The 21,982-nt window shown below is 51.3% G+C and overlaps 1 protein-coding gene across 2 annotated transcripts in view; it reads left to right on the top strand.

Annotated features, from left to right (window-relative positions):
• The window catches only part of Gfra2 (GDNF family receptor alpha 2), a 97,209-nt gene that overhangs the window by 3,268 nt on the left and 71,959 nt on the right, over positions 1 to 21,982 (top strand). The window contains exons 2-3 of one of the 2 annotated variants that reach the window (XM_004669684.2): positions 2,576 to 2,890; positions 6,698 to 6,781. The exons of the other annotated variant lie outside the window; for it this stretch is intronic. Of the exons in view, the coding sequence (XP_004669741.2) occupies positions 2,576 to 2,890; positions 6,698 to 6,781 (399 nt within the window). The remainder of the gene's footprint in view (positions 1 to 2,575; positions 2,891 to 6,697; positions 6,782 to 21,982) is intronic. 2 annotated transcript variants of the gene reach the window in all.

Raw genomic sequence — 21,982 nt, 5'->3', positions numbered from 1 at the left:
TTCCCCTCTTCCCAACCATATCTCTAGAGGGTACTCTACATGTATACTCTTGATGGGCCCAAGTTTGAGGCTGGGAAATCTTCAGGATGCTCTTTTCTTTCCCATGAGTCTTGATCAGGGCCTCCAAGCTCCTGTGATTCCCTTTCTCGGCTTGGTTGCTTTTGGAGGGTTTGAAATGGCACCTGAGAGTCAGGGAGAGTTGGTGTAAAGGATGACCACCATCTTTTGCTGAGTGTCTCTCTCTCGTTCCATTCCAGGTATTAGTTGGCAGGATGAGATACTCTTTTTTTTTTTTTTTTTTTTGGCTTGAGTAGGGTCTCACTCTAGCCCAGGCTGACCTGGAATTCACTATGCAGTGTCAGGGTGGCCTCGATTTGACAGTGATCCTCCTACCTCTGCCTCTTGAGTGCTGGGATTGAAAGCCTGGCGGGACAATCTTTTGACACTGGCGTGGGAGCCGATGTAGGACTGTGGAAGGCTGTCCATGGGTGGGTGGGAGGGGGGCTCTGGGTCTAACCTGCAGGCCAGGTGGGATGGGTCTCCTTGTCGCTCCAACCCCTGGGGCTGCTATCCTGACTTTCAGCTTGTTGTGAGTTTTTAGCCTGCAGAAGGCCGAGGATGCCAGGGTGGCCCATTCGGAGACGTCGTTGGACAGTTCAGCCTTTTTGACTCAGTCATGTTGAAGATGAACCTCTTACTGGGACCCTCGGACAAATTCAGTGGAGAGCTCAGGGCCCACTGGCTGGGAGGGCTAGCAGGTGCAAGTTGGGGGTGTGGCCCAGCTGCTCCTGGGTGGCCTGGAGATACCTGGTTTCTGTGTAGGGATGTAGGAACTGCTGAGGCTTAGAAAGATGCCTCCTCAGCTTGTGTGGAGGACATGTCTATCGCAGCTGGTGCCTGGCAGACCCCGCTGCCAGTGTCTTCCACTCTGAGCTGGTTTCTGGTCTGGTCTGGTCTTGTCTTAGCACGGCCACACCCTGTAGCTCTTCCTGTTTGGGGGGCAGAGGTGTGGTCAAGTGTCTTGCCCAAACCCTGGCAACCTCCACCGGCTACAGCCTATCCCCAGTTTCTCTTTACTGTTTCCAGGTAGGGTGGGTCTTCTCTCCCTAGCCCTCTGGGAGTGATTTCTTTTCCCCAGGGGATCGGGGAGTTACAGGCTTGCTGTGCGCTTACCTACCTGTAGGTGTCGCTGTCCCCCTGCAGTAGCACCCTCCCCCCCCCAGCAGGGCATCCTCGGGAGAAGGTGTGAGAGCCGCGGCTCTGGGCAAGGGGGTGGGTATGGGATTCTGTGGTATTCTGAAAAGGGGACTAATGACCTAAGGTTTTACTCTGTTCTGAGATCGGAGGGAGTGGAGGAAACCTTCCAAATTATTCTCCAGTCTTGGAAAAAATGCAGTCATGACTCTGGTCTTGGTACAGGTTACACTGGGGCAGGGTCTGGACTTCGGGACTTAGGAAGAAGGAGCAAGGAAGAAGATGTCCACGTGTGGAGGAAACCATTTTGGAATGTTGGTTTTGAAAGGGCCAGGCCAGTTTCTCCCTGTCCTTTCCTTCCAGTCCTCTTGCTCCTCCCCTCTGAGGACAGAAGAGAAAGGTGGGCTGATGAGGGTGTTTGTTCATTTTTTTGCAGAAGCCAGACCTCGGTGAGGCAGGGCCTGATGAAGGGGAAGTTCTTTCTTTCCTTTTTTTTTTTTGGTAATTTGTTATTTTGATTTTGGAAGGAAGAAAAAAACAGAGGGGAAGAGGGGAAGAAGGTTTCAGGATAGTGTAGTGGAGAGAGAGATTGAGAGAGAGAGAGGGGGCTACTCATTGAGAAAAGGTGATAGGAGGAGCTGAGAGATGGAGATGTGAGAGGCAGGCGCTGAGTGAGGGTGGAGGTGCTTGTGTGGCTGGCCTAACACACGTGGTTTGGGAGAGGGTTGAGGTGGCAGGGCAGGTGTCAGGTGTGAGGCTGGAATGGTAGGTGTTGAGGGGATGGGCCTGAAATGGGCCTGTCTTTCCCCCACGCTACCTGGGTGGCAGGGTTGCCTCTGACAACCTCACAGCTCTCGGTGAGGGGACTAAGGGCTGGAGAGGGCGTTTCTGTCTCCACATTTGACCTTGGGCCGTCACGTCCTTTCTTTGGACCTCAGTTTCCATGAAGTGGGTCCAGACAGGCTCTGAGGGTTAATTGACTTTTTTTTTTTTTTTGTGCCTGGATGGAGCAGAGGTTTATAGGAGGCCAGAAGGGAGCTGAGACGAGATACCAGCCTCAGTTAGCCAGTTAGCCCTGCAGTTCCCAGCTCTTCTCAAGCTGTGGCATCCATCTTTGGACGAATGGCCTCTTAGCCTGTGTGTGGCTTTCACTGAGGAGGGCCTGCTTGGATTTATCAGCCGGTGCTCCACCGCCCAGGGTTGTGCTAAGGCCCAAGTGACGTCAACTCGGTTGGGTATGCGTTGGCCTTGGTCTTGGTGCGCACCGCACCGGTAGCAAGTGGGTGCTAAATTCCCAGCAGGGCCCATGTCCCAGGCCTGCATTGGGATTGGAGACCATGGCCGCCCTTATTTATGCTTGTCTTCCCTCCCCACCACCCAGACGAGACCCTCCGCTCTTTGGCCAGCCCTTCCTCCCCGCAGGGCCCCGAGCTCCACGGCTGGCGCCCCCCAGTGGACTGTGTCCGGGCCAATGAGCTGTGCGCGGCCGAATCCAACTGCAGCTCTCGCTACCGCACGCTCCGGCAGTGCCTGGCGGGCCGCGACCGCAACACCATGCTGGCCAACAAGGAGTGCCAGGCGGCCCTGGAGGTCCTGCAGGAGAGCCCGCTGTATGACTGCCGCTGCAAGCGGGGCATGAAGAAGGAGCTGCAGTGCCTGCAGATCTACTGGAGCATCCACCTGGGCCTGACGGAGGGTAAGCCTGGGTGGGTCCCAAGGAGAGGTGGTGCTGGGTGAGTGGGGTGGTAAGAGCTGTGTGCTGGGTCAAGGGCTTAGGAAGGAGGACTCTGTAAAGAGGTGGGTGACTCGTCCTGCTCTCAATCAGCCGGGTGAGCCTGGAACAAAGGGGAAGTAGCTACTTCCTCTAGGAGAACCGCGGTGACAGCTGGAGGACCAGAGAGGGCAGAGGTGTGAGGAGTAAGGTTGGAAAGAGATCGTAGGGGTGGGGGTGGGTGTGGCCGAGGAAGTTGGATGATGAGAGACGGCGAAGTGGTTCTTCGTTTTTTAAAAAATATTTTATTTATTTATTTGAAAGAGGCAGAGAGAGAAGTGGGGTGGGGAGAGGGAGAGAATGGGCACGCCAGGGCCTCCAGCCACTGCAAACAAACTCCAGATGCGTGCGCCCCCTTGTGCATCTAGCTTATGTGGGTCCTGGAGAACCGAACCGGGATCCTTTGGCTTTTCAGACAAATGCCTTAACCACTAAGCCATCTTTCCAGCCCGGCGAAGTGGTTCTGAAGAGAGGCAAGTGGCACTGGGCAGAAGGCGAAGGGAACACAGCAGAGAGGTGTGGCACCTGTGCAGAACCCTGCTGCCCAGAGGAGCCAACCTTGGTCACTCTGCTGCCAGTCCCCAAGGCCTTTCTCCCTTCTCATGGTCTCTAGACCTCATGGTTGGCCTACCCATCTTCTCTAAGGCTTGAAGCAGGACCTTGGCAGCAGGTCCCATGTGCCCTGTAAGCTTGCCTCAGACTTGTCCAAGGCATAACCAGAGAGCCCCTCCCCCAATGACACCTCCTCATTCTTCCTTCTCCCCTCAGGGATTTGGGGGATTTCCATATATTTGAGGGGCATTGCCACATTGACTGATGTTCATTTGCAAGTGTTTATTGAGAGAGTATTCCTCTAGATGCTTCAGGAATAGTCTAGAGCAAGCCGGTGCATCTAAGCCCTTGTGGCAAACATCTAAACAGCCTCCCCAGAAGAGGGTAGATGGAAGAGGGAGTTGGAGTCAGCCAGGTGAAGTGTGTAGGAAGAGTGGAGAGACGGAAGGAACAGTATGGGCAGGACTTGGGTTGGGAGTGGAGCCTGTTTGCAGAAGGGTGAGGTGGGAGAGGTGGGGTGGAGGAGCAAAGGGTCAAGAAGGACAGAGACTTGGTGGGCAGCAGGAAGCCTCAGTGGTGGTAATGGCAATGCTGATCAGATCTATGCTCCTGAAGAATGTTGTGACGAAGACAGTCACTTATAAGGACTGTGCAGAAGCCATCTTTGTGACCCAGGCCAGGAGTAATGGTGGCAGGAACAGGACGGTGTCAAGAAAGGGGAAGATGGATCTGAAAACTTCTTTGAACGTAGACTCCACAGCTGCTAGTGACTTGTGCCCACGGGGTTGGAGGAAAGTGGCCAAAGAGGGCCTCCTGCTTTGTCTCAGACCTTGGGCAAGTGGCGGGGCTATTCAGAAGGGGTAGCAAGTGACTTGTGTGAAAGAAGGCAGAAGGCAGGAGACTGGTGAGCTTCTCTGGGGCCATGGGCCTGTTGTTGGAGTTCAGAGGAGGACATGGGTCTGGGATATTTCAGGGTGGACAGAGAGAGTAGGTGGATCACAGCGCGAGGCTGAGAAAGACCCTGTGGGCCGTCAGCACTGAAGGATGGGAGGGAGAAGGAATGTGTATGGGTGGTTGAGAAGGTGCCAGGGGAGACATGGGAGGACTCTCAAGGGCTCACATACTTCTGGTCAGAAGGACAGAGATAGCCTGACTGCTCCTAAGGTGGGCCTCTTAGAGGGTGTATGGGTGGCGGGGTTTGGGCATGATGATATAAAAACGTACTATCGTGAAGTTTATTGTTGAGAGGAAAGAATGAAGGATGACATTTTTTTTTTTTTTTTTTTTTTTAAGATGGGAGAGAGCTGAGGAGATAGTACCGAGGTTAAATCCTTGCAAATCCTTCAGGCCCAGGTTTGATTCTCTAGCACGCACATAAAGCCAGACACAAAAAGTGGTGAATGTATCTGGAGTTGGTAGAGGCCTTGGTGTACCCTGCACACACACACACACACATGCACGCACACCCTGAACCTCCCCTGAAAATCAGTAATAATATCTAAAAAAACGTAAAGATGAGAGAGTGTGGAGTAGTTGAAATTCTGGGGGAGGATGGGAATGATGGGAAAGCTGGAGGAAAAAGGCAAGTAGGTGTCAGTGTACTGGCCTGTTCCATACGTGGAGAAGATCCCTGCAGGGTGTCAGAAAGGAGGGGGAATCCAGCCACCCATGTTCAACCTGGGAGAGAAGGGATTCCCAGAAGTCACCAGGATGGCTCAAACACACTCTGAACATAGGAGTAGGAAATGTGTACAATTATTAATACGATTACTGCCATTTATAGCAGAGTAATTCCTCATAAGTAAGGTGACCACATCTTTCCAGCAACTCCGTTCCTGGAGCTAGAAGCAAAGAGGGAAATGTTGTCCTAAGGCATGTGCACCTTGTTGGCTCCATAGATCCTGCCCACTTGGCTCCCTGAGGGCAGGGGTGTTTGCCCATGGAGCTGGGCTCTGCTGGATGGGAAATCAATGTGCAAGGTTGTGGGTCACTCCCGCCCCCCCCCCCCCCCGCCCGGTCACCACACATGCAGTCAGAGTGCGTTTGCATTGATTTCTCCTCCCCGGTCAGGTCTCCTGAGGAGATCTCCTTTCCTGCTTGGTGTCGGCGGAGGGTGTGGGATTCTTGATGAGGTGGTGGGGGTCTTCGGGGCAGCCTGGAGCCATTTATCTCCTGCCATTCACTTACTTTTCTTTCGCAAACCTCTGATTTCCCCACCCGTACGAATCCCTGAGAAGTCTGAGGTGCCAATTAGTGGGGAGGATGGGAAGGGACTTATGGGGAGCAAACAGAAGCAGGGGTCAGGCCTCCCTCCGCCCAGTGACTTTCAAGCCCCCAAGCCAGATTTTGATGGGAGGCGAAGGAGAGGATCCTCTTGAGTGGCCTTCACAGAGCTAGCGCGGGTGTCCAGGATGCCAGAGTCTAGCCCAGGCCTGCCAGGGGAAGCTTCGTGACCTTAGGAAGATGGGGGTCCTACTGAGGATGGTGCCGAGCCCTCTGCTTTCGCATCCCGGCATTTGCCCCCGGCTCCTCCTGGGCTGTTGATCTGCCTCCCTGCCCTTCTTTCCAGACTTCTTTGAAGCGGGTTGGACCTGCAGGAAGTTCGCATGAGAGACCCTTCTACCTGCGCTAGTGGTAGAGAAGTGGCTTGTTTATAGGAAACATCAAACTTTTAAAATTTTTACTTATTTATTTGAGAGCGACAGACACAGAGAGAAAGAGGCAGATAGAGAGAGAAAGAGAAAGAATGGGTGCACCAGGGCCTCCAGCCACTGCAAACTCCCCCTTGTACATCTGGCTAACGTGGGTCCTGGGGAATCGAGACTTGAACCGGGGTCCTTCAGCTTCACGGGCAAGCGCTTAACCACTAAGCCGTCTCTCCAGCCCAGACTTATTTTTTTAACTTTGCATGGACAAATCATGTGCTGGTACCATCATTTCCCTCCTCTCTGCCCCCATTTCACCAACGGCCCTCCTCAGTGGGATTACTGGTATTCACTATGAAGTCGTGGGCTAGTGTTGTGAGAGCAGCAGTCAGTCCTTAACTTGCCTTTCCACTTTGGGGAGGGCCCCCTATCTCTTACCTCCTTGATGGAACAGGGCATAGAAGTGGAACTTTCTGGGGTGGGGGAGGCAGAACCGCTATTTGCTGAGAACGTCTCATTTCCATCTCTCTTCCAGGTGAGGAGTTCTACGAAGCCTCACCCTACGAGCCAGTGACCTCGCGCCTCTCCGACATCTTCAGGCTCGCTTCAATCTTCTCAGGTAAGTGGCTCTTAGCTTCCCCGTGGCATGGTTCCTGCAGGTCTGGGCTCGGGATTCGGATGTCTTGGCTCTGTTCTCCATTGGCATGTTCCTTACCATCGCTGAGCCTCGGTTCCTGGCTTGTAGGAGACCAAATGGCCTTCCTGTCTTGATGGTTGTCTGGAGTGATGCTTCAAGGGCTTTGCTTGGCACAGTGGTTGTCATGGGTAGGTCTTGAGTCTGATTCCTGATGCCATCCTGTTGTTGTGTTTCTCATCTTGTCTCTGTTTCTTTCTTTCTTTCTTTTTTTTTTTTTCAGTTCCCTGGCTCCTCCTTCTTGGAGCTGTTCTCCTTGGTCAGGTTGCTTAACCTCTTCATGGCTTATGTTCCCCACTTGTGAAGAACTACCCTTGGGTGGGTGGTTGTGAGGTCTGAATGAGTCAATCAAGGGATTGTAAAGTCCATGACGTGCTGCAGGGTTGTCATGAATATTCCACAGCTGTTGGCCATGGTTGTTGGTACAGAGTGAGGACCTTTAACCCAAATCCCCAAAATCTGAATTGCTCTGACACCCAAAATGTGTCTAGAACTAAGGTGACACTGGAGTGGAACATTCTACACTTGGCCTTATGTGATTTGGCACAGTCAAAATGCCGGTGCACTGAAAGTATATAAAACTACCTGCAGACTGTGTATAGATCACGTGTGTAGGGAGCATAACTTTTATGGTTGGTTCTAAGTCTGAAACAAACCTGAAATCCCCAGTGCTTCTGGTCCTGAGCCGTTCAGATAAGGAGCATTCAACTGTTGTGCGAGTGTCACCGTCCTCCATTCTGCTCTAGGGTTTCCCTCCGTTACTTGAACCACAAGTGAAGCATCAGAGATTCCTTCCCCTGGGCTGTTCCCCATCCCTGCCTGCACTGGGGACCAGTGGTGATCTCTCACTTTGCCTCCTCGGTTCATGCTTAGAAATCAAGTGAGCCTTTTCGTCTGGTGTTGTTTTCTCTGACATTTAGGAAGTCCTGGGCTAGGGCTACCCCCATCTTGGAACTTCTCCGGGGGTGCTGGTCAGCTCTTCTAGACTCAGGTGGGGCTTGTTTGGGGGCGGGGGAGGGAAGTGTCCTATCAAGAATGTCTGACCTGTGTTCTCTCTACAGCACAGCCCATGATAGCTGTGAATGTAGACCAACACAGAATCATAAATGTACTTAGAACATCACAAGTATTCTTTTTTTGAAATTTTTGTGTAACTTGATTGTATGGTACTTAAGTGTGACCTTTGTAGACAACAACATCATGTCACAATGCCACACAGAAAATGTATGTATGCTTTGGCAACCCATGAGTCATAGGTACCTACCACTGTATTTAATGTATGGCTCAAGACAGTGCATCAGTGTAGCTCAGGGAAGACAAGGTTCCCTGGCCGGGATCTGTGACCCACGGTCAGGGCTGAACAGTGGCCTCTGCAATCTTCTGACGTTCACATGGCTCTGAACCAGGCTTTCTTGGGAGAAGCAATGGGGACTTTTGGCCTGGACAGTGTCTTCTTGTGGATAAAACCATCCTGTGTATTGTAGAATTCTTAGCGCCATCCCAAGCATTGTCCCTAGACACACTAACGCACCGCCAAGGTGTAATTATGAATGTTTCCTCGTGTGGGCGGGAGGTGGGGGCAGAGGCTCCAAGCTGAACCAAAAGGCTTTGTAGTGACGTCTGTCTTTGGCACAAGGTCTCAATTTATGTTTTCATTATTGGCTCCCTAAGTAGAAAACTTAATCCCCCCCAACTAGAGAAATTAAATATTAAGAAACAGGGTTGGAGAGATGGCTTAGCAGTTAAGGTGCTTGTCTATGAAGCCTAAGGACCCAGGTTCGAATCCCCAGTTCCCATGTAAACCAGATATACAAGGCGGCACATGCATCTGGAGTCTGTTGGCAGTGGCTGGAGGTCCTGGAGTGCCCATTCTCTCTATCTGCCTCTCTCTCTCTGAAATGAATAAAACTAGAAAAAAAGCCAGTTTTATTTTTTTAAAAAAAGAAATAAATTTTTGTGTCAAATTCCCCCCCCCCCACCAAAGCAGGGTCTCATTTTAACTTAGGTTGACCTAGAATTCACTGTGTAGTCCCAGGCTCTCCTCAAACTCATGGCAATCCTCCTACCTCTGTGTCCTGAGTGCTGGGATTAAAGTCATGGCCACCATGCCGAGCTAAAGGGTTGAATTTGGATGGCTATCAGACACTATATCTACTTTTTATTTTTATTTTCATTTTGCCCACCTGAGGACCAATATTTGTTACCTTAAGGTGACATTCCTTCTCTCATTGAAGATGCTTGCTGTAGATCACTGGGGTGGGCATGGTGTGTGTCCCTGGTGGAAGAGATCCTGGATCTTCCCGAGAAGGGAGACACTGGCCAGGGTGTGAGTCATATTCTGCTTCCGTAACAAATACTTCATGTCATTAAGTCACAGAGGAAAGGTTTGCTCTGGCTCACAGTTTCTGAGGCTTTGGTCTGGGACTGGTCCCGATGCTGAGAGCTTGCGGTGGTCCGTTGTAGTGGGGCGTGGGATGGAGCCAAGCTGCTTGTCTCATGCCTGGGGATGAAATAGCGGAAGAGGTCAGGACTGACAGGCATGCCTTTTAAAGGCCTAAAGACCTCCCACTTGGCTCACTTCTTCATGTTTCTGCCATCTCCCAATAATGCCAACCCGGGGATCAGGGCGTTAATACACGAGACTTTGAGGGAACAGTTAAGGTTCAAACTATAGCTAGGCATGGTCACATATGCCTGTAATCCCTTCACTTAGGGGCTGAGGCGGAAGAATTGCTAGTTCAAGGTCAGATTCAAACTACAGTAGCCAGAGAATGTCTGTGTAGATGTGGCCATGGGCCCTCCTGGTGGTGGTGGAAGAAGATGGAGGTTTCAGAGATGGCCAGTTACATTGAGCACCCGGTCCTTGACTCCTACCATAATAGCATTCCCAAGGGGATCGGGTCCTTAGGCTCAGAGTAGGCTCCCTGCTGGCTTTGCCTATGGGTACAGTGACAGCTCTGTGATCACTCTTGCTTATCCTGCAAGGTTGGGTTAGATGGCAAACCGACTGAAGTCCTTGCTGCTGACTTCTGAGGGTGTCACATTTTCTAGTTAGTTGGAAGTAGAAGTCCTCCTTGGATTGGTCCTTAGGAGGCTGTGCTACATGACTCAGATATAGGAGAAGGACGTGGATTGGCATCTGTGTGCTATGGTAAGGAGGCTCTGGGGGGGAAGGTCTAAATGTACCCATGTGCCTGTTACCTGTTAACTCTGCTACCAGCTGTTGAACATAGCGTGGGCAGGTACTGGTGGGTTTGCTCAGTGAATGCCAGAGATCTGGCGTCCTCACCTTAACCCAAGCCCCTGCTGCTTCCTGGATTCAACCTTTAAGTATCTTCCTAGCAGGAAATCTTTACGTAATGAACTTGACACTCCGTGGGACAAGGATGTTGACAAGACAAATGAGGAAATTACTGGATGTGCAGCTTTACTTAATCAACTTCTTGTTACCTGCTGCCCAGCGATACCCGCCTTGTTCGGCCCTGGAACTCTGGGCTGCGGCCCACTGTCTACCACGAGGACTGGGTGTCGGGGGCTTGGCTGGCCCCTATGGTCCCTGGCAGGCTCATTGTGTCCGTGCACTTGATTTTCAGCTGGCACTGCTCTTTTGGGGACTGTGTGGAGCCTCTGGGGCAGGAGGCATGGCTGGCTGATGGGTCACTAGGGATGGCCTTGAGGGTGATAGCCTGACCCTGCTTGTAGACGCACACACCCCCTCTGCCTCCTGGTCCTTGCCGTGTGAGACCTGTCGCTCCCATCCCTACAAACACTCCAGCCACCATGCCTTTCCTACCATGACGAGCTGTGATCTCTCAAACTGCTAGCCAAAGTAAATCCCTTTTCCCTTCAATTGCTTCTGTCACAGTGACAAGAAAAATAGCCAACCCATGCTCCCTTTTCATTGCCCCTGCCAACTCTGCTTCGTTCAGTGCAGCCCAAATATAAGGCACCATGTTTGGGGACGCAGCAGAGAGGGGAGGCCTCTGGCCCGGCCACCAAGAAACCAAGTAGGCCATTGTAGGGAGAAGGGTGAGAACAGGAGCTGGGAGGTAGATTCCAGGGCGATCTGTGCCACGAATCACTTACAGGGCCCGGGGGCCACATTTTTCCTAGTTCTAAACCTCACACTTCTTTACTAAAAGATGAAGATGTGTGTTTAGAGCTTCCTGCCTTTTGTCCCAGGAAAGCATGCAGCACAGATTGTGGCCATACCAGGAGGTCCTGCAGTCCGGCTTGTAGCCAAGGCCATCACAGGTCCCTTGTCTGGCTCTCCATGGGCTGTCAAGTCTTGGCCTGGGTTGTCTGCGATCCTGTGCAAGGCCTTATGAGTCTGCTGCTCCCTAGGATTGCATGCAGTCAGCTGGAAGCTGCTCCCCACTTCCACACACCCCAGCTTGGATGGGGTGTGGTCCCCTCTACCAAACTCTGTGTGGCAAGCCCGTGTTGAGGAACACAGAGTCCTGGAGGCTCCTCTGGGCTCACTGCCCCTAGCTGGGACATTCAAGAAGGAAGCTTGTGTGTGTCTCTTCCCCTCTCCTATCTGAGATTTGGAGCTGGGAGGTTACAGGGGCCCACGGGGCCTGTACTCTTCATCTCTGCTGGGGTTCTTGGAAAGTTCTGTGGGATTTCATTGACAAAGAAAGGTATCAGGATTCCCTGCCTTCCTGTCAGAGAGGGGTCAGCCAGCCCTAGTTTAAGGCTAGGAAGAGGCAGCCTGGCTGTGGCCTGGTCCGTAGCAACAGGGATGTTGGTAATATCAAAGGTACTGCCCTCACGGAGCTTGCCTTGTTTCTTGAATGCAAACTACCTTTGAAAACATGAAACAGAATATTTATTTTATTTTTTATGAGAGAGGAGAGAGAGACAGAATTGGCACACCAGGGCCTTCAGCGAGTGTACACATACTCCAGATGTGTGCACCACCTTGTGCTCATGTGAAACCTTGAGCACTTGTGTCCCATTGTGGGTCTGGCTTACGTGGGACTTGGAGAGTTGAACATGAGTCCTCAGACTTCACCGGCAAGAGCCTTAACTGCTAAGTCATCTCTCCAGCCTGAAACAGAATATTTAAAGAGGCCTCCAGGGCTGGAGAGATGGCTTAGTGGTTAAGGCTCATGCCTGCAAAGCCTAAGGACCAGGTTCTATTCTCCAGATCTCATGTAAGCTAGATGCACATGGTGGCGCATGTGTCTGGAGTTTGTTTGCAGTGGCTGGTGGTCCTGGCATGCCCATTCTCTCTCTCTCTCTCTTTCCTTCTCTCTCTAATAAATAAATAAAAAAAAATAAATAAAGAGGCCTCCAGTATAGGGGAAGGGCAGGGGCCTCGAGCTAAACAGATCTGGGTCTGAATCCTGGCTTGGCCTCTTAAGAATGTGTGTGAATCAACTTTCTTTCACTGCGACAAAAGGCCTGAGGTAAACAACTTCTAAGGAGGACAAGTTTATTCTAGCTTATGGTTTTGTCTATGGTTGCTTGGCACCATTGCTTTGGGGCTAATGGTAAGGCAGTACATCCACTGCATGGCAGCTCAGAAGCAAAAAGAGAGAGAGGAAGGGGCTATGGTCCTAATCTCCTTCATGAGCATGCTCCCAAGAACCTAACTTCCTCTCACTAGGCCCTGTCTCCTGAAGGTTCTACCAACTCCCAATAGGACTATCATTAGCTGGGCACTAAACCTTTAACACGTGGGCCTTTGGGAAACATTTAATAGCCAAACTATAACATAGGCCTTTTTGTAAGCTGGGCATGTGTTCCACACTGCCAGGGTCGGTTGAGGCTTCAGTGAGAATGGGCATCGTGAAGCTTGACATTTGGTCATCTCTCTGCTGAGCATGTGCAGTGGAGGCCCAAAGGTGTCCAGCAGGCACACAGGGGTCGAGATGCTGAACTTAATGACCTTCTTGTCTCAGGCCTCTGTGACCTTGTGAGTGCAGCTGAGGAGGCAGCAGAGGGTGGACGAAGATAAAGAAGGAAGCGAGGGCTTGAGGCAAGGGTTGTCCTGGGAAGAATGTTCTAGATAGGTGACCTGGAGGTAGTGGGAATATGGGTCTCAGTGGAGAGTGAGGGACTTGGCTGGATATCAGTGTGAGAACAAAACGGACTAGACGGACAAGAAGCTAGTTGGGTCACGCCTCAGTGACATGGAGAAGTGACGGGTGATGGCATTGGATACTGTTAGACACTGACTCTGCGTTCTGGCTGAGAACCACTGGGGTGTCTATAGGCCCTTCTTATCCAGTGTAAGAATTGTCTGACGTACAGTCATGAAGCATATTTAAGAAATGCCTTTTTCTTTCTTTCTGTATTTGGAAGGGAGCTTAACTATCTAACAGTAAAGGAAACTGACATCTGGAGAGAAGAGGCAGAAAAAAAGATCAGGGTTCATGGGCTGGGCTGGGCTGGGATGCTCAGTGGGTAAAATGTTTGCTGTGCTGATGTGACAGCCTGGGTGGGATTGGATGCCTAGATCCCGCAGAAAGCTGGGTGTGGTCACACCATCTAATCACGGTGGTGCTGTAGATGGGAAGTGGAGACAAGAAACTCCGGAAGCTTTTGGGTCAGCCAACCTGGCATATATAGTAGTGAAAAGAGTTCTTCACCACCACAAGGTAGACGGCAAGGATTAATGCTTGAGGTTGTCTTCTGATCTTCACATGTGTGCCATGGTGTGTGAACCATGCTCCCCCATACACACAAAGATTAAAATACAAAGGAATAGATGGGCATTCAAGTTTCACTTCTAGCCTCATCCAGCATCGACATTAGACAAGTGCCCCAAAGCTAAATCCCATTTTTCTCCTGCCCAACCTGGGGCCAGCAGAAAACCTGTCTTCTAGGATTTTTACAAGGACCAGTGAGACTGTGCAGGTAAAGTCCTTGGCCTGGTGCCTGGCATGTTGCATGAAAATATGTTAGCTATTTAGAAATGATCACAGAGTAATTTCTCCAAGGTCAGACGGCAGATGGTGGCAGGGTCGGCCTAGGTGGCATTTGGGAAATGGCTGTGCGCCTTTTGATAACTTTGATGTTACACCCTACTGCAGCGTGGTGCTTGGTGGGGACTACATTGGAGATGAGTAGGTGAGTTTTAGAGGGCATTGGGACCCCGGGGCTCATCAGGAATCTCCGGTAAGGCTAGCCTTCCAGTGATGGCGAGGGGACAGATGGAAGCTGACGAAAGGCCTGGGCACAGTGGTCTTCTGTGGCTTAGGGAGAGAAGATTAGTTGGCCAAAAAATCTGCTGGGATGAGCCATCCAGTTTGGGCAGAGTCCAGGGAAGGCCAAGGTCGTTCTTGCTGGAGGCTCCAGTGGACTCTTTTTTGGAGGTCACGAGAGCTTATGCTGAATAAGCCCTGCAGATGGCCTCAGGTGAGAGGGGAGCACTGTGCTTTCCCGGGCCTTGGGGCATGGGGTTTCATCACGGCTCACTCCCACAGGTTGGGGTACCTGTGCAGCTGGGCAGCTTGTCCTTCTGCGTCCTATGAGTCCATTCCTGTCTGCCTCCCCTGAGCGCCTGATGCTGCGCTTTGTGTGTGATACACATGTGTAGAGGGACCCGGAGTAGAGGCTGGGGTGTGGGCGTTGAGGCCAGGTGGTCCTAGCCTTGAATCCTCCCTTTCTTCTCCCAGATGCATGACCTCTAGTCCACTTGGCTCCCCAAACCTCATCTTTCTCATCCACAAGTAGAACAGTTCAGTGGCGTCATCTCTTCTCTGGGATCTCACAGCACAGGACTGGAGGGAGCAAATGGGTTACTGGGAGTGTTCGACCTGCCCGGGAAAAGGAAACTGAGAAGTCCCAACAGTTGCGGGGTGTGCCGTGTGTGCTGGGCCTCAGGAGTGCTGAAGTGCAGAGACGTGGTAGACCTTGCTGAAGCACCCAGGGTGTTCACCGGGACGATGGCGTTGGGTTGGGGCCTGGTCTGATCGCCATTTTGTTCAGTCCACATCGAGTGTGTGCTGAAGACACTCACAGGCTACTGCTTGCTGTAGGGCAGACCTGTGTCCTCCTGGTCAACGGGGCACACAGACACCCAGTGGGGCACTCCATAGATGGTTTGTATCTATGTGGTGCAGACCAAGGGCTGCTGCAAGATTTCAGGGGAGGCAAAAACCAGCCATGCCTGGGGAAATCAGGAATATCTTGGAAGGGGAGAAAACAGGACCTGGGAATTATATATATATATATATTATAAAACCATTATTTATTTGTGGGAGAGAGAAGGAGCATAGGAATTGGCATGCTAGGGCCCACTGACACTGAAAATGAGTCCCAGATGCATGTGTCACATTGCATATCTTGCTTTACATGGGTACCCGGGGGAAATCGAACCTGAGCAGGCAGGCTTTGCAAGCAAGGACCTTTAACCTTGGAGCCATCACTCCAGCCTGGGAATGACATGTCTAACGGCATCACCACAAGAAGACAAGATGAGCCTGGTGAGCTCGGGGGACAGGAATAGTCACCCGTGTGACAGGCAGGGCCATAGCCCTGCTGGGCTCTCCTTTTTTTGAGGCTTCTGCTTGAGATTTCTCTGTAACAGAGGGTGAGATGGCTGCTGGGTTAGAGAGGCTGGGTCCCTAGGGAGAGGGGCTGAGCTTCCCTTGGGAGGAGGAATTTATCCTTTGATTCCAGAGACAGTCCCCTAAGAAGAGTACCCCAGTGGTCCCCGAGGGTTTGTAGGAAGATTGGACACCTAGGGAGGTCTTTGTCATGCTGGCCCATTCCTGCTCCCTGACCCACGTTCCCCACCCCCCACGTGGAGCTTGGGCTGTGAATCCTTTCCCCTGGGCTGTACACAGGTGTGGGGACATGGCCTTTAGCCTCCAGCAGGGGGCTGTGCCTGCCGGTGACCTGTGTGAGGGGTGTGGAATGCGTGTGGGTGGAGCTGGGGGTAGCCCACAGTCTCTCCTTGCCCCTTCCCCTTTCATGGTGGCTCAGGTGGTAAACTGCTTATCCTCAGGTTGTCTCCCTGAGCCGAATGCAGAAGTGCGTTATTTAAATTTCAAAATCACATTCTCTCCCTAACAGCTGTCACAGACTAAGTGTCACGAAATTTGTGCTTTAGCTGCTGGTCTGTCCCCCACCCCCTCCCCACAGAGAGAACTCTGCTGGTTGAGGGGAGGAGGGGTAGTTGAAGGGACCAGGGCTGGCTCAGGAGCAGGTGACCTGTGGCTGTACTGATGGGTGGCCGGGGCCATCAGGGAGTGAGTCCTTGTCCTCCCCCAGGAGCTGGGAGGGGGCGGGGGGAGGGCGATCGACACTTCCACTTCTTGTGTTTGCTTTCCATTTTCTCTTTCCTGTAAGAGCCGAGGACCTTGAGGTTCCTGTCAGCGGGTGGAAGGATTTGCTGGCACTGTGTGGGGTGTTAGTGACTTCATTTCTAGTTGCCTTGGTGTCTAAGGAGGAAATCAGGAAATCTCTGGGGGGGTGCGGGGGGGATGGAGAAACAACGAGAAAAGACCAAATTTGGCCTTAAAGAGAAGCTTTCTCCAGGTAGAATTTCAGGTGATACAGTCCTGGTCCTGGTGAGGCTTTTAGAGCCATGAAGATGTTTTCTTTTTGTTCGCCCTTTCTTTTTTCCTTCCTTCCTTCCCTCCCTCCCTCCCTCCCTCCCTCCCTCCCTCCCTCCCTCCCTTCCTTCCTTCCTTCTTTCCTTCCTTCCTTTTTGGTTTTTCGAGGTAGGGTCTCACTCTAACCCAGGCTCACCTGGAATTCACGATGGAGTCTCAGGGTGGCCTCGAACTCACGGCAGTCCTCCTACCTCTGCCTCCCGAGAAGTTTTCTGATGTCCTCCAGGTAGCATCGTGTGGTCAGCCACCTGCTTGCTGTCGTGCATGATGGGCTCGGCCAGCAGATTTTGGCTGGACGCTTCTTGCTCTCCACTCTTGGGAAGGCTCTCAAAGGATCCCGCGCTTCTGGAGCTGCTTCTAGGCTTCTGCTTTGCCTGCCCCCACTTCAGTTCATCCTCATAGGAGGCAGGGTAGGAGTGATTTGAGTTCCCCGTATCCTTGTGGTGGTTTCCGTCTGTCCATGTGCTCCGGTACCCCATGATGTCTAGAGAAAGCCACCGCAGGAGAGGGGCCGGCGGGGAGACGGAGAGTGCGCGTGCGCCGAGTGTACCCGGAGCAGAGGGAGCTCAAGTGTGTGGCACGTGTGCGTGGTTGTGTGAGTGGCACGAAGCAGGGCTGTATGTAGGTGTGTGGGTGTCAGTGTGCTTGTGGGGTGCTGTGCGACGCACATCGCTTGTATATGCAAGGGTGAAGATGAGGTGCTGTGTCTGGACAGGGAGCAATGTATGTCGGTAGATGCGTGTGAGTCAGTATGCGTGCGGGGTAGTGTGTATGTGATGATATGTGGGTGTGTGAGTGTGTGGGGGTGGGGAGGTCTGTGTGTAGGCATATTTTAGGATGTATGTGTGGGGTGGTGTGGGGAATGGTGTGTGTGCCTGGCCTGGTTTGTGTGGTCATGTGTGTGTGCTTGAGTGTGTGGTGTATGCGGCCTGGGTAAATGTGTGTAATAACATGTGCTGGGTGGTGTGTGGTCAGTGTGTGTGGGATGAACCCAGGTTGCATAGGTGGTGGCGGCATGTGTGTGGGGTAGGTTTGATTGTACATTTAAGGTGTGGGTGCGCCAGTATTTGTGGGGTATCGTGTGTATGTTTAATTTGTGTGTAAGTGCGTGTGTGCGGAGGGCTATGTGTGTTTACTGCGGGTGCGGGAGGGAAAGCAAGGGAGGGACCGGGCGGGAGGAGGTCCAGATAGGAGTGCAAACGTGACGCCGTGGGGCTGTCCTGGTCAGAGCAGAATTGGGTTGTTGCCCCTCAGGAAGCAGCCACTTCCCTCAGCCCCCTTTCTGTCTCTGGAAAGCTGTGGGTGAATGGTCCCAGGCTGAAGATGGGATGGTGCTCGAACGAACACAGGCAGGGCGTTGTAGACTGGTCCATGAAAAGAGCGAGAGGAGGGCTGGAGAGAGGGCTTAGTGGTTAAGTCGTCCGCCTGCAAAACCTAAAGGCCCGGGTTTGATTCTCCAGGACCCACGTAAGCCAGATGCCCAAGGTGGCGCATGTGTCTGGAATTTGTTTGCGGTGGCTGGAGACCCTGGTGCGCCCATTCTCTCTCTCTTTTGAAAGTAAATAAATAAAATGTTAAAAAATATTAAAAAGTGGGCTGGAGAGATGGGTTAGTGGTTAAGCGCTTGCCTGTGAAGTCTAAGGACCCTGGTTCGAGGCTCAATTTTCCAGGACCTATGTTAGACAGATGCACAAGGGGGTGCACGCATCTGGAGTTGGTTTGCAGTGGCTGGATGCCCTGGTGCGCCCATTCTCTCTCTCTAACTGCCTCTTTCTCTCTCTCTCTGTCACTCTCAAATAAATAAATAAACATATACAAAATATTTTTGAAAAAAAGGAAAAATAATATTTAAAAAGTAACGAGTAGACATAATTGTGTGTGTAATTTGGGACATCATTGTCTGGAGGCCGTTTCCATGCAGTCTAGATGCTTGGGTGTCCTCCCACAGGACAGATTTGTCCCCAGGTGTCCCAGAGCATCTGGGCATATAGGAGCTGAGGGCGCATTGATGACTCAAACCCCGGGCTCTGTTCTCATGGTGTGCATGTGCCGGAGACACAGGAAAACAGAAAATAGATCAAGGAACAAATTAACAAGAAAAATATAAGATTGTGATTAATGCCAAACAGAGATTAAAATAGCTTGATGGGGTGAGGTGACTTGAAATACCCAACTCTGACTCACAGGAAGGACCCAGCCTGGGAAGAGCAGGGGAGGGGTGGGGTTGGAACAGGTAGTGGAAGACCCTGGTGGGGGCCTGTGTGTGGATGTGGGACATGGGAAGGCCAAGGCGTGGCTGCCTCTCTGAGTGAGGTGGGGGGGAGGGGAGTGCAGAGGTAGGTGGGCCATATCACTGAGCTGATACGGGTCAAGTTAGAAGCTGGTATTTTTGTTTATAACAAAAAGCTTACATACACACACACACACAATTTGAGAGAGAGCCTGAGATAGATAACACATTACAGCTATACCAGGACCTCTTACCACTGCAGCTGGAAAGAACTGCGGGTGCATGCACCGCTTTGTGTGTCTGGCTTTATGTGGGTTCTGGGGAATCAAATCAGGCTGGCAAGCTTTGCAAGTAAGAGCTTTTAACCACTGAGCCACCTCCCCAGCCCACAAGTTAATGTTTGATTGTAAGAATGATGGGAGGACTGGAGAGGTGGCTGAGCAGTTAAGATGCTTGTCTGAGAAGCCAAAGGACCCAGGTTCAGTTCCCCAGTACCCACGTGAAGCCAGGTGTGCAAGGTGGATGCATCTGGAATTTGTTTGCAGTGGTTACAAACCCTGTCACACCCATTCTCTCTCTGTCTCTCTGAATCTGTCTCATAAATAAATAAATATTAAAAAAGAGTGGTAGGAAACTATTGGGGGGATTTTGGACCATTGATCAGTGCAGTACGATCTAAGTGTTTGAAAGATACTCTTGGGCTATGGGAGACTAGATGGTGAGGAGGAGGCAGGGGCGTGGACAAGAGTGGATGGAGGGGCATGAGTTAAGAGGTTATTGCAGGGGTCCAGGTGAAGGGAGGTCAGAAGAGAGAGAAAGAATGCAAAGGCTTCAGATAGATTCTGCAGGTGCAGTCAAAAGGATGTGAAGCCAGAATTACGAATAACTCATATTTTTGGCTTGCATATAAATGATGTGGCCATTTTCTAGGAAAACAAGATGATGGAAGGGATAGATTGGGGTTTAAGTGGGTGGAAATCAAAAGTCCAGGGACTCAGGATGTAGCTCATTGGGTAGAGTGCTTGCCTAGCATGTCTGTAGCCCTGGGTTTGATCCCCAGCACAGCGAAAACCTAGCATGGAGGTGAATGCCTGTAATCCTGACACTTGGGAGGTTGAGACAGGAGGATCACAAGTTCAAGGTCATAGTTGGCTACATGGCAAGTTGAAGGAGGCCAGCTTGGGATATATGAGACTGTGCCTCAAAAAAAAAAAAAAAAAAAGCTGTTCAGTTTTATTCATGTTAAAGTTGAGATGCCAAATAGACCTCCACCTGGAAATGCCAAGGTCAGGGTCGATACAGTCATTAGCATATAGATGGCGTTTTAAGCCCTGGAAGTATGAGTCTGTAGCCTGAGAAAGAGAGGGAGATTGGAGCTTTCCAAGCAGAGGGCTGAAAGGAAGGCCAGAGAGGAGGAGGAACCAGCTGAGAGTGTCTGAGAGATGAGGCAGGTTCTGGTTTCCAGAAAGAGGAAGTGATAAGCTGGGTGAGGCATAACTGAAGGTCAAGCAAGAGAAGCATCGAGGAGTGACTGCCTTTCTTGGCCACACAGACCACTGCCTCCCATCTCCTAGTAGGTTCTGTGTTTTTCTTTTAAGTTTTATTTAAGAGAGAGGGAGAGAGAAAGGGAGGGAGGGAATGGGCACCCCAAGGCCTCTAGCCACTGCAAACAAACATCTGTCTTATGTGGGTCCTGTGGAATCAAACCAGGTTCCTTTCGCTTTGCAGGCAAACACCTTAATCGCTAAGCCATCCCTGCAGCCCAGGTTCTGTTTTTCATTTTGAGAGAGAGAAAGGGAGAGAGAGAGAGAGGCAGGAAAAAAAAGGGGGGGGGGAGCAGATAAAGAGAATGGGCATGCCAGTGCCTCTAGTCACTGCAAATGAACGTGGGGACTGGGGAGTTGAACCTGGGCCGTTAGGCTTTGTAGGCCAGTTCCTTAAGTGCTAAGCCGTCTCTCCAGCCCTCCTAGTAGGTTCTTATGGAGAGTGAGATGGATTTGCGAAGGTCACCCTCTAGCTTTGCTGTGAAGGGAAATGCCAAATCCGGGCGCGGGGCAGGGGGAGGTTTTGCTGTGGTTCATAGTGGGTAATGGTGGGTAATAGCAGCATGTTAGTTCACTGCTGGAGATGGTCCGTGAGAGGAACGTTGGCAGGGCACGGGAGCACGGGAGGTGGTCAGAAGGACTGTCCTTGAGCAGTGACGAGGGGTAGGGGCCACATGGCCCACACAAGCACAAGAGGCAGGCAGCCTTTGGCAGGCACTGGCCCCCCTCACTCCCTAGTAACAGGAGGCAAAGCTGGGTTGCAAGTGAGATAGGATGGTTGTTGCTGGGGAAGGAGGGTGAAGGGATTTCTGTGTGGAGCTGTTTCCTTATCAAGTATGAGGCAAGATGCTGTAGTCTAATTGCTTGTGTGTGCTCCTCCTCTCATCCCTATGGCGAGATTCTAACCCTGAAGGTAATAGTATTCGAAGGACTTCAAGAGTGGACTAGGTCATGAAGGTGGATTCACCATAAATACTATTAGTACCTTGTAAACGATTGTCTACAGATCTCTCTTGCCCCTTTGGACAAGTAATATGGACATAGCGAAAAGATGACTGTCCCTGGGCTGGAGGGATGGCTTAGCGGTTAAGGCATTTGCCTGCAAAGCCAAAGGACCCAGGTTCGATTCCCCAGGACCCACGTGAGCCAGATGCACAAGGTGGCACACGCATCTGGAATTCTTCTGTTGTGGCTGGAGGCCCTGGTGCACCCATTCTCTCTCTCTCTCTCACTCTCTGACTCTCTCAAATAAGTAAAAACTAAAAATTAGAAAAAAAAAAGATGACTGTCCCTGAGCTAGCAAGTGAACCTTCCCCAGATAACACATCTGCTGGCATCTTGGTCTTGGATTTTCCAGCCTCCAGGCTGTGAGGGGTGAAAGCCCAAAGTCTGTGGTATTTTGTTGTAACAGCACGAACATGCTAAGACACTGCGTGGTCAGGGTAGAACAAAGAACCGGGGCGGGGGGCGGGGAACAGTTGAAGGGAGAAATTTGGGAGAAGATATGAAATGGCCTGTATAAGACATTCGAGACTTGAGGATAGTTATTTTATTTTATTTTATTTTATTTTATTTTATTTTATTTTATTTTATTTTATTTTATTTTATTTTACTTTTGTGACACTCAGCTACATAGTATCAGTATGGGGCGTGAGGGAGGTTGGCTGGGTGGTCAGTGCGTGTTTTGTCAGAGGAAGAGGAGATGAAGAGATGGGATGTTTATCCGGAAGTCACGGCTGGGAGAGGAAGGTAATGAGAACGGGGTACGGGGTGGGGGCAG

The sequence above is a fragment of the Jaculus jaculus genome, chromosome 12 (genome assembly GCF_020740685.1).
Source record: "Jaculus jaculus isolate mJacJac1 chromosome 12, mJacJac1.mat.Y.cur, whole genome shotgun sequence".
Lineage (NCBI taxonomy): Eukaryota > Metazoa > Chordata > Mammalia > Rodentia > Dipodidae > Jaculus > Jaculus jaculus.
The sequence above is the reverse complement of the archived record's forward strand: the minus strand, read 5'-3'. Positions and strand labels throughout refer to the sequence as shown.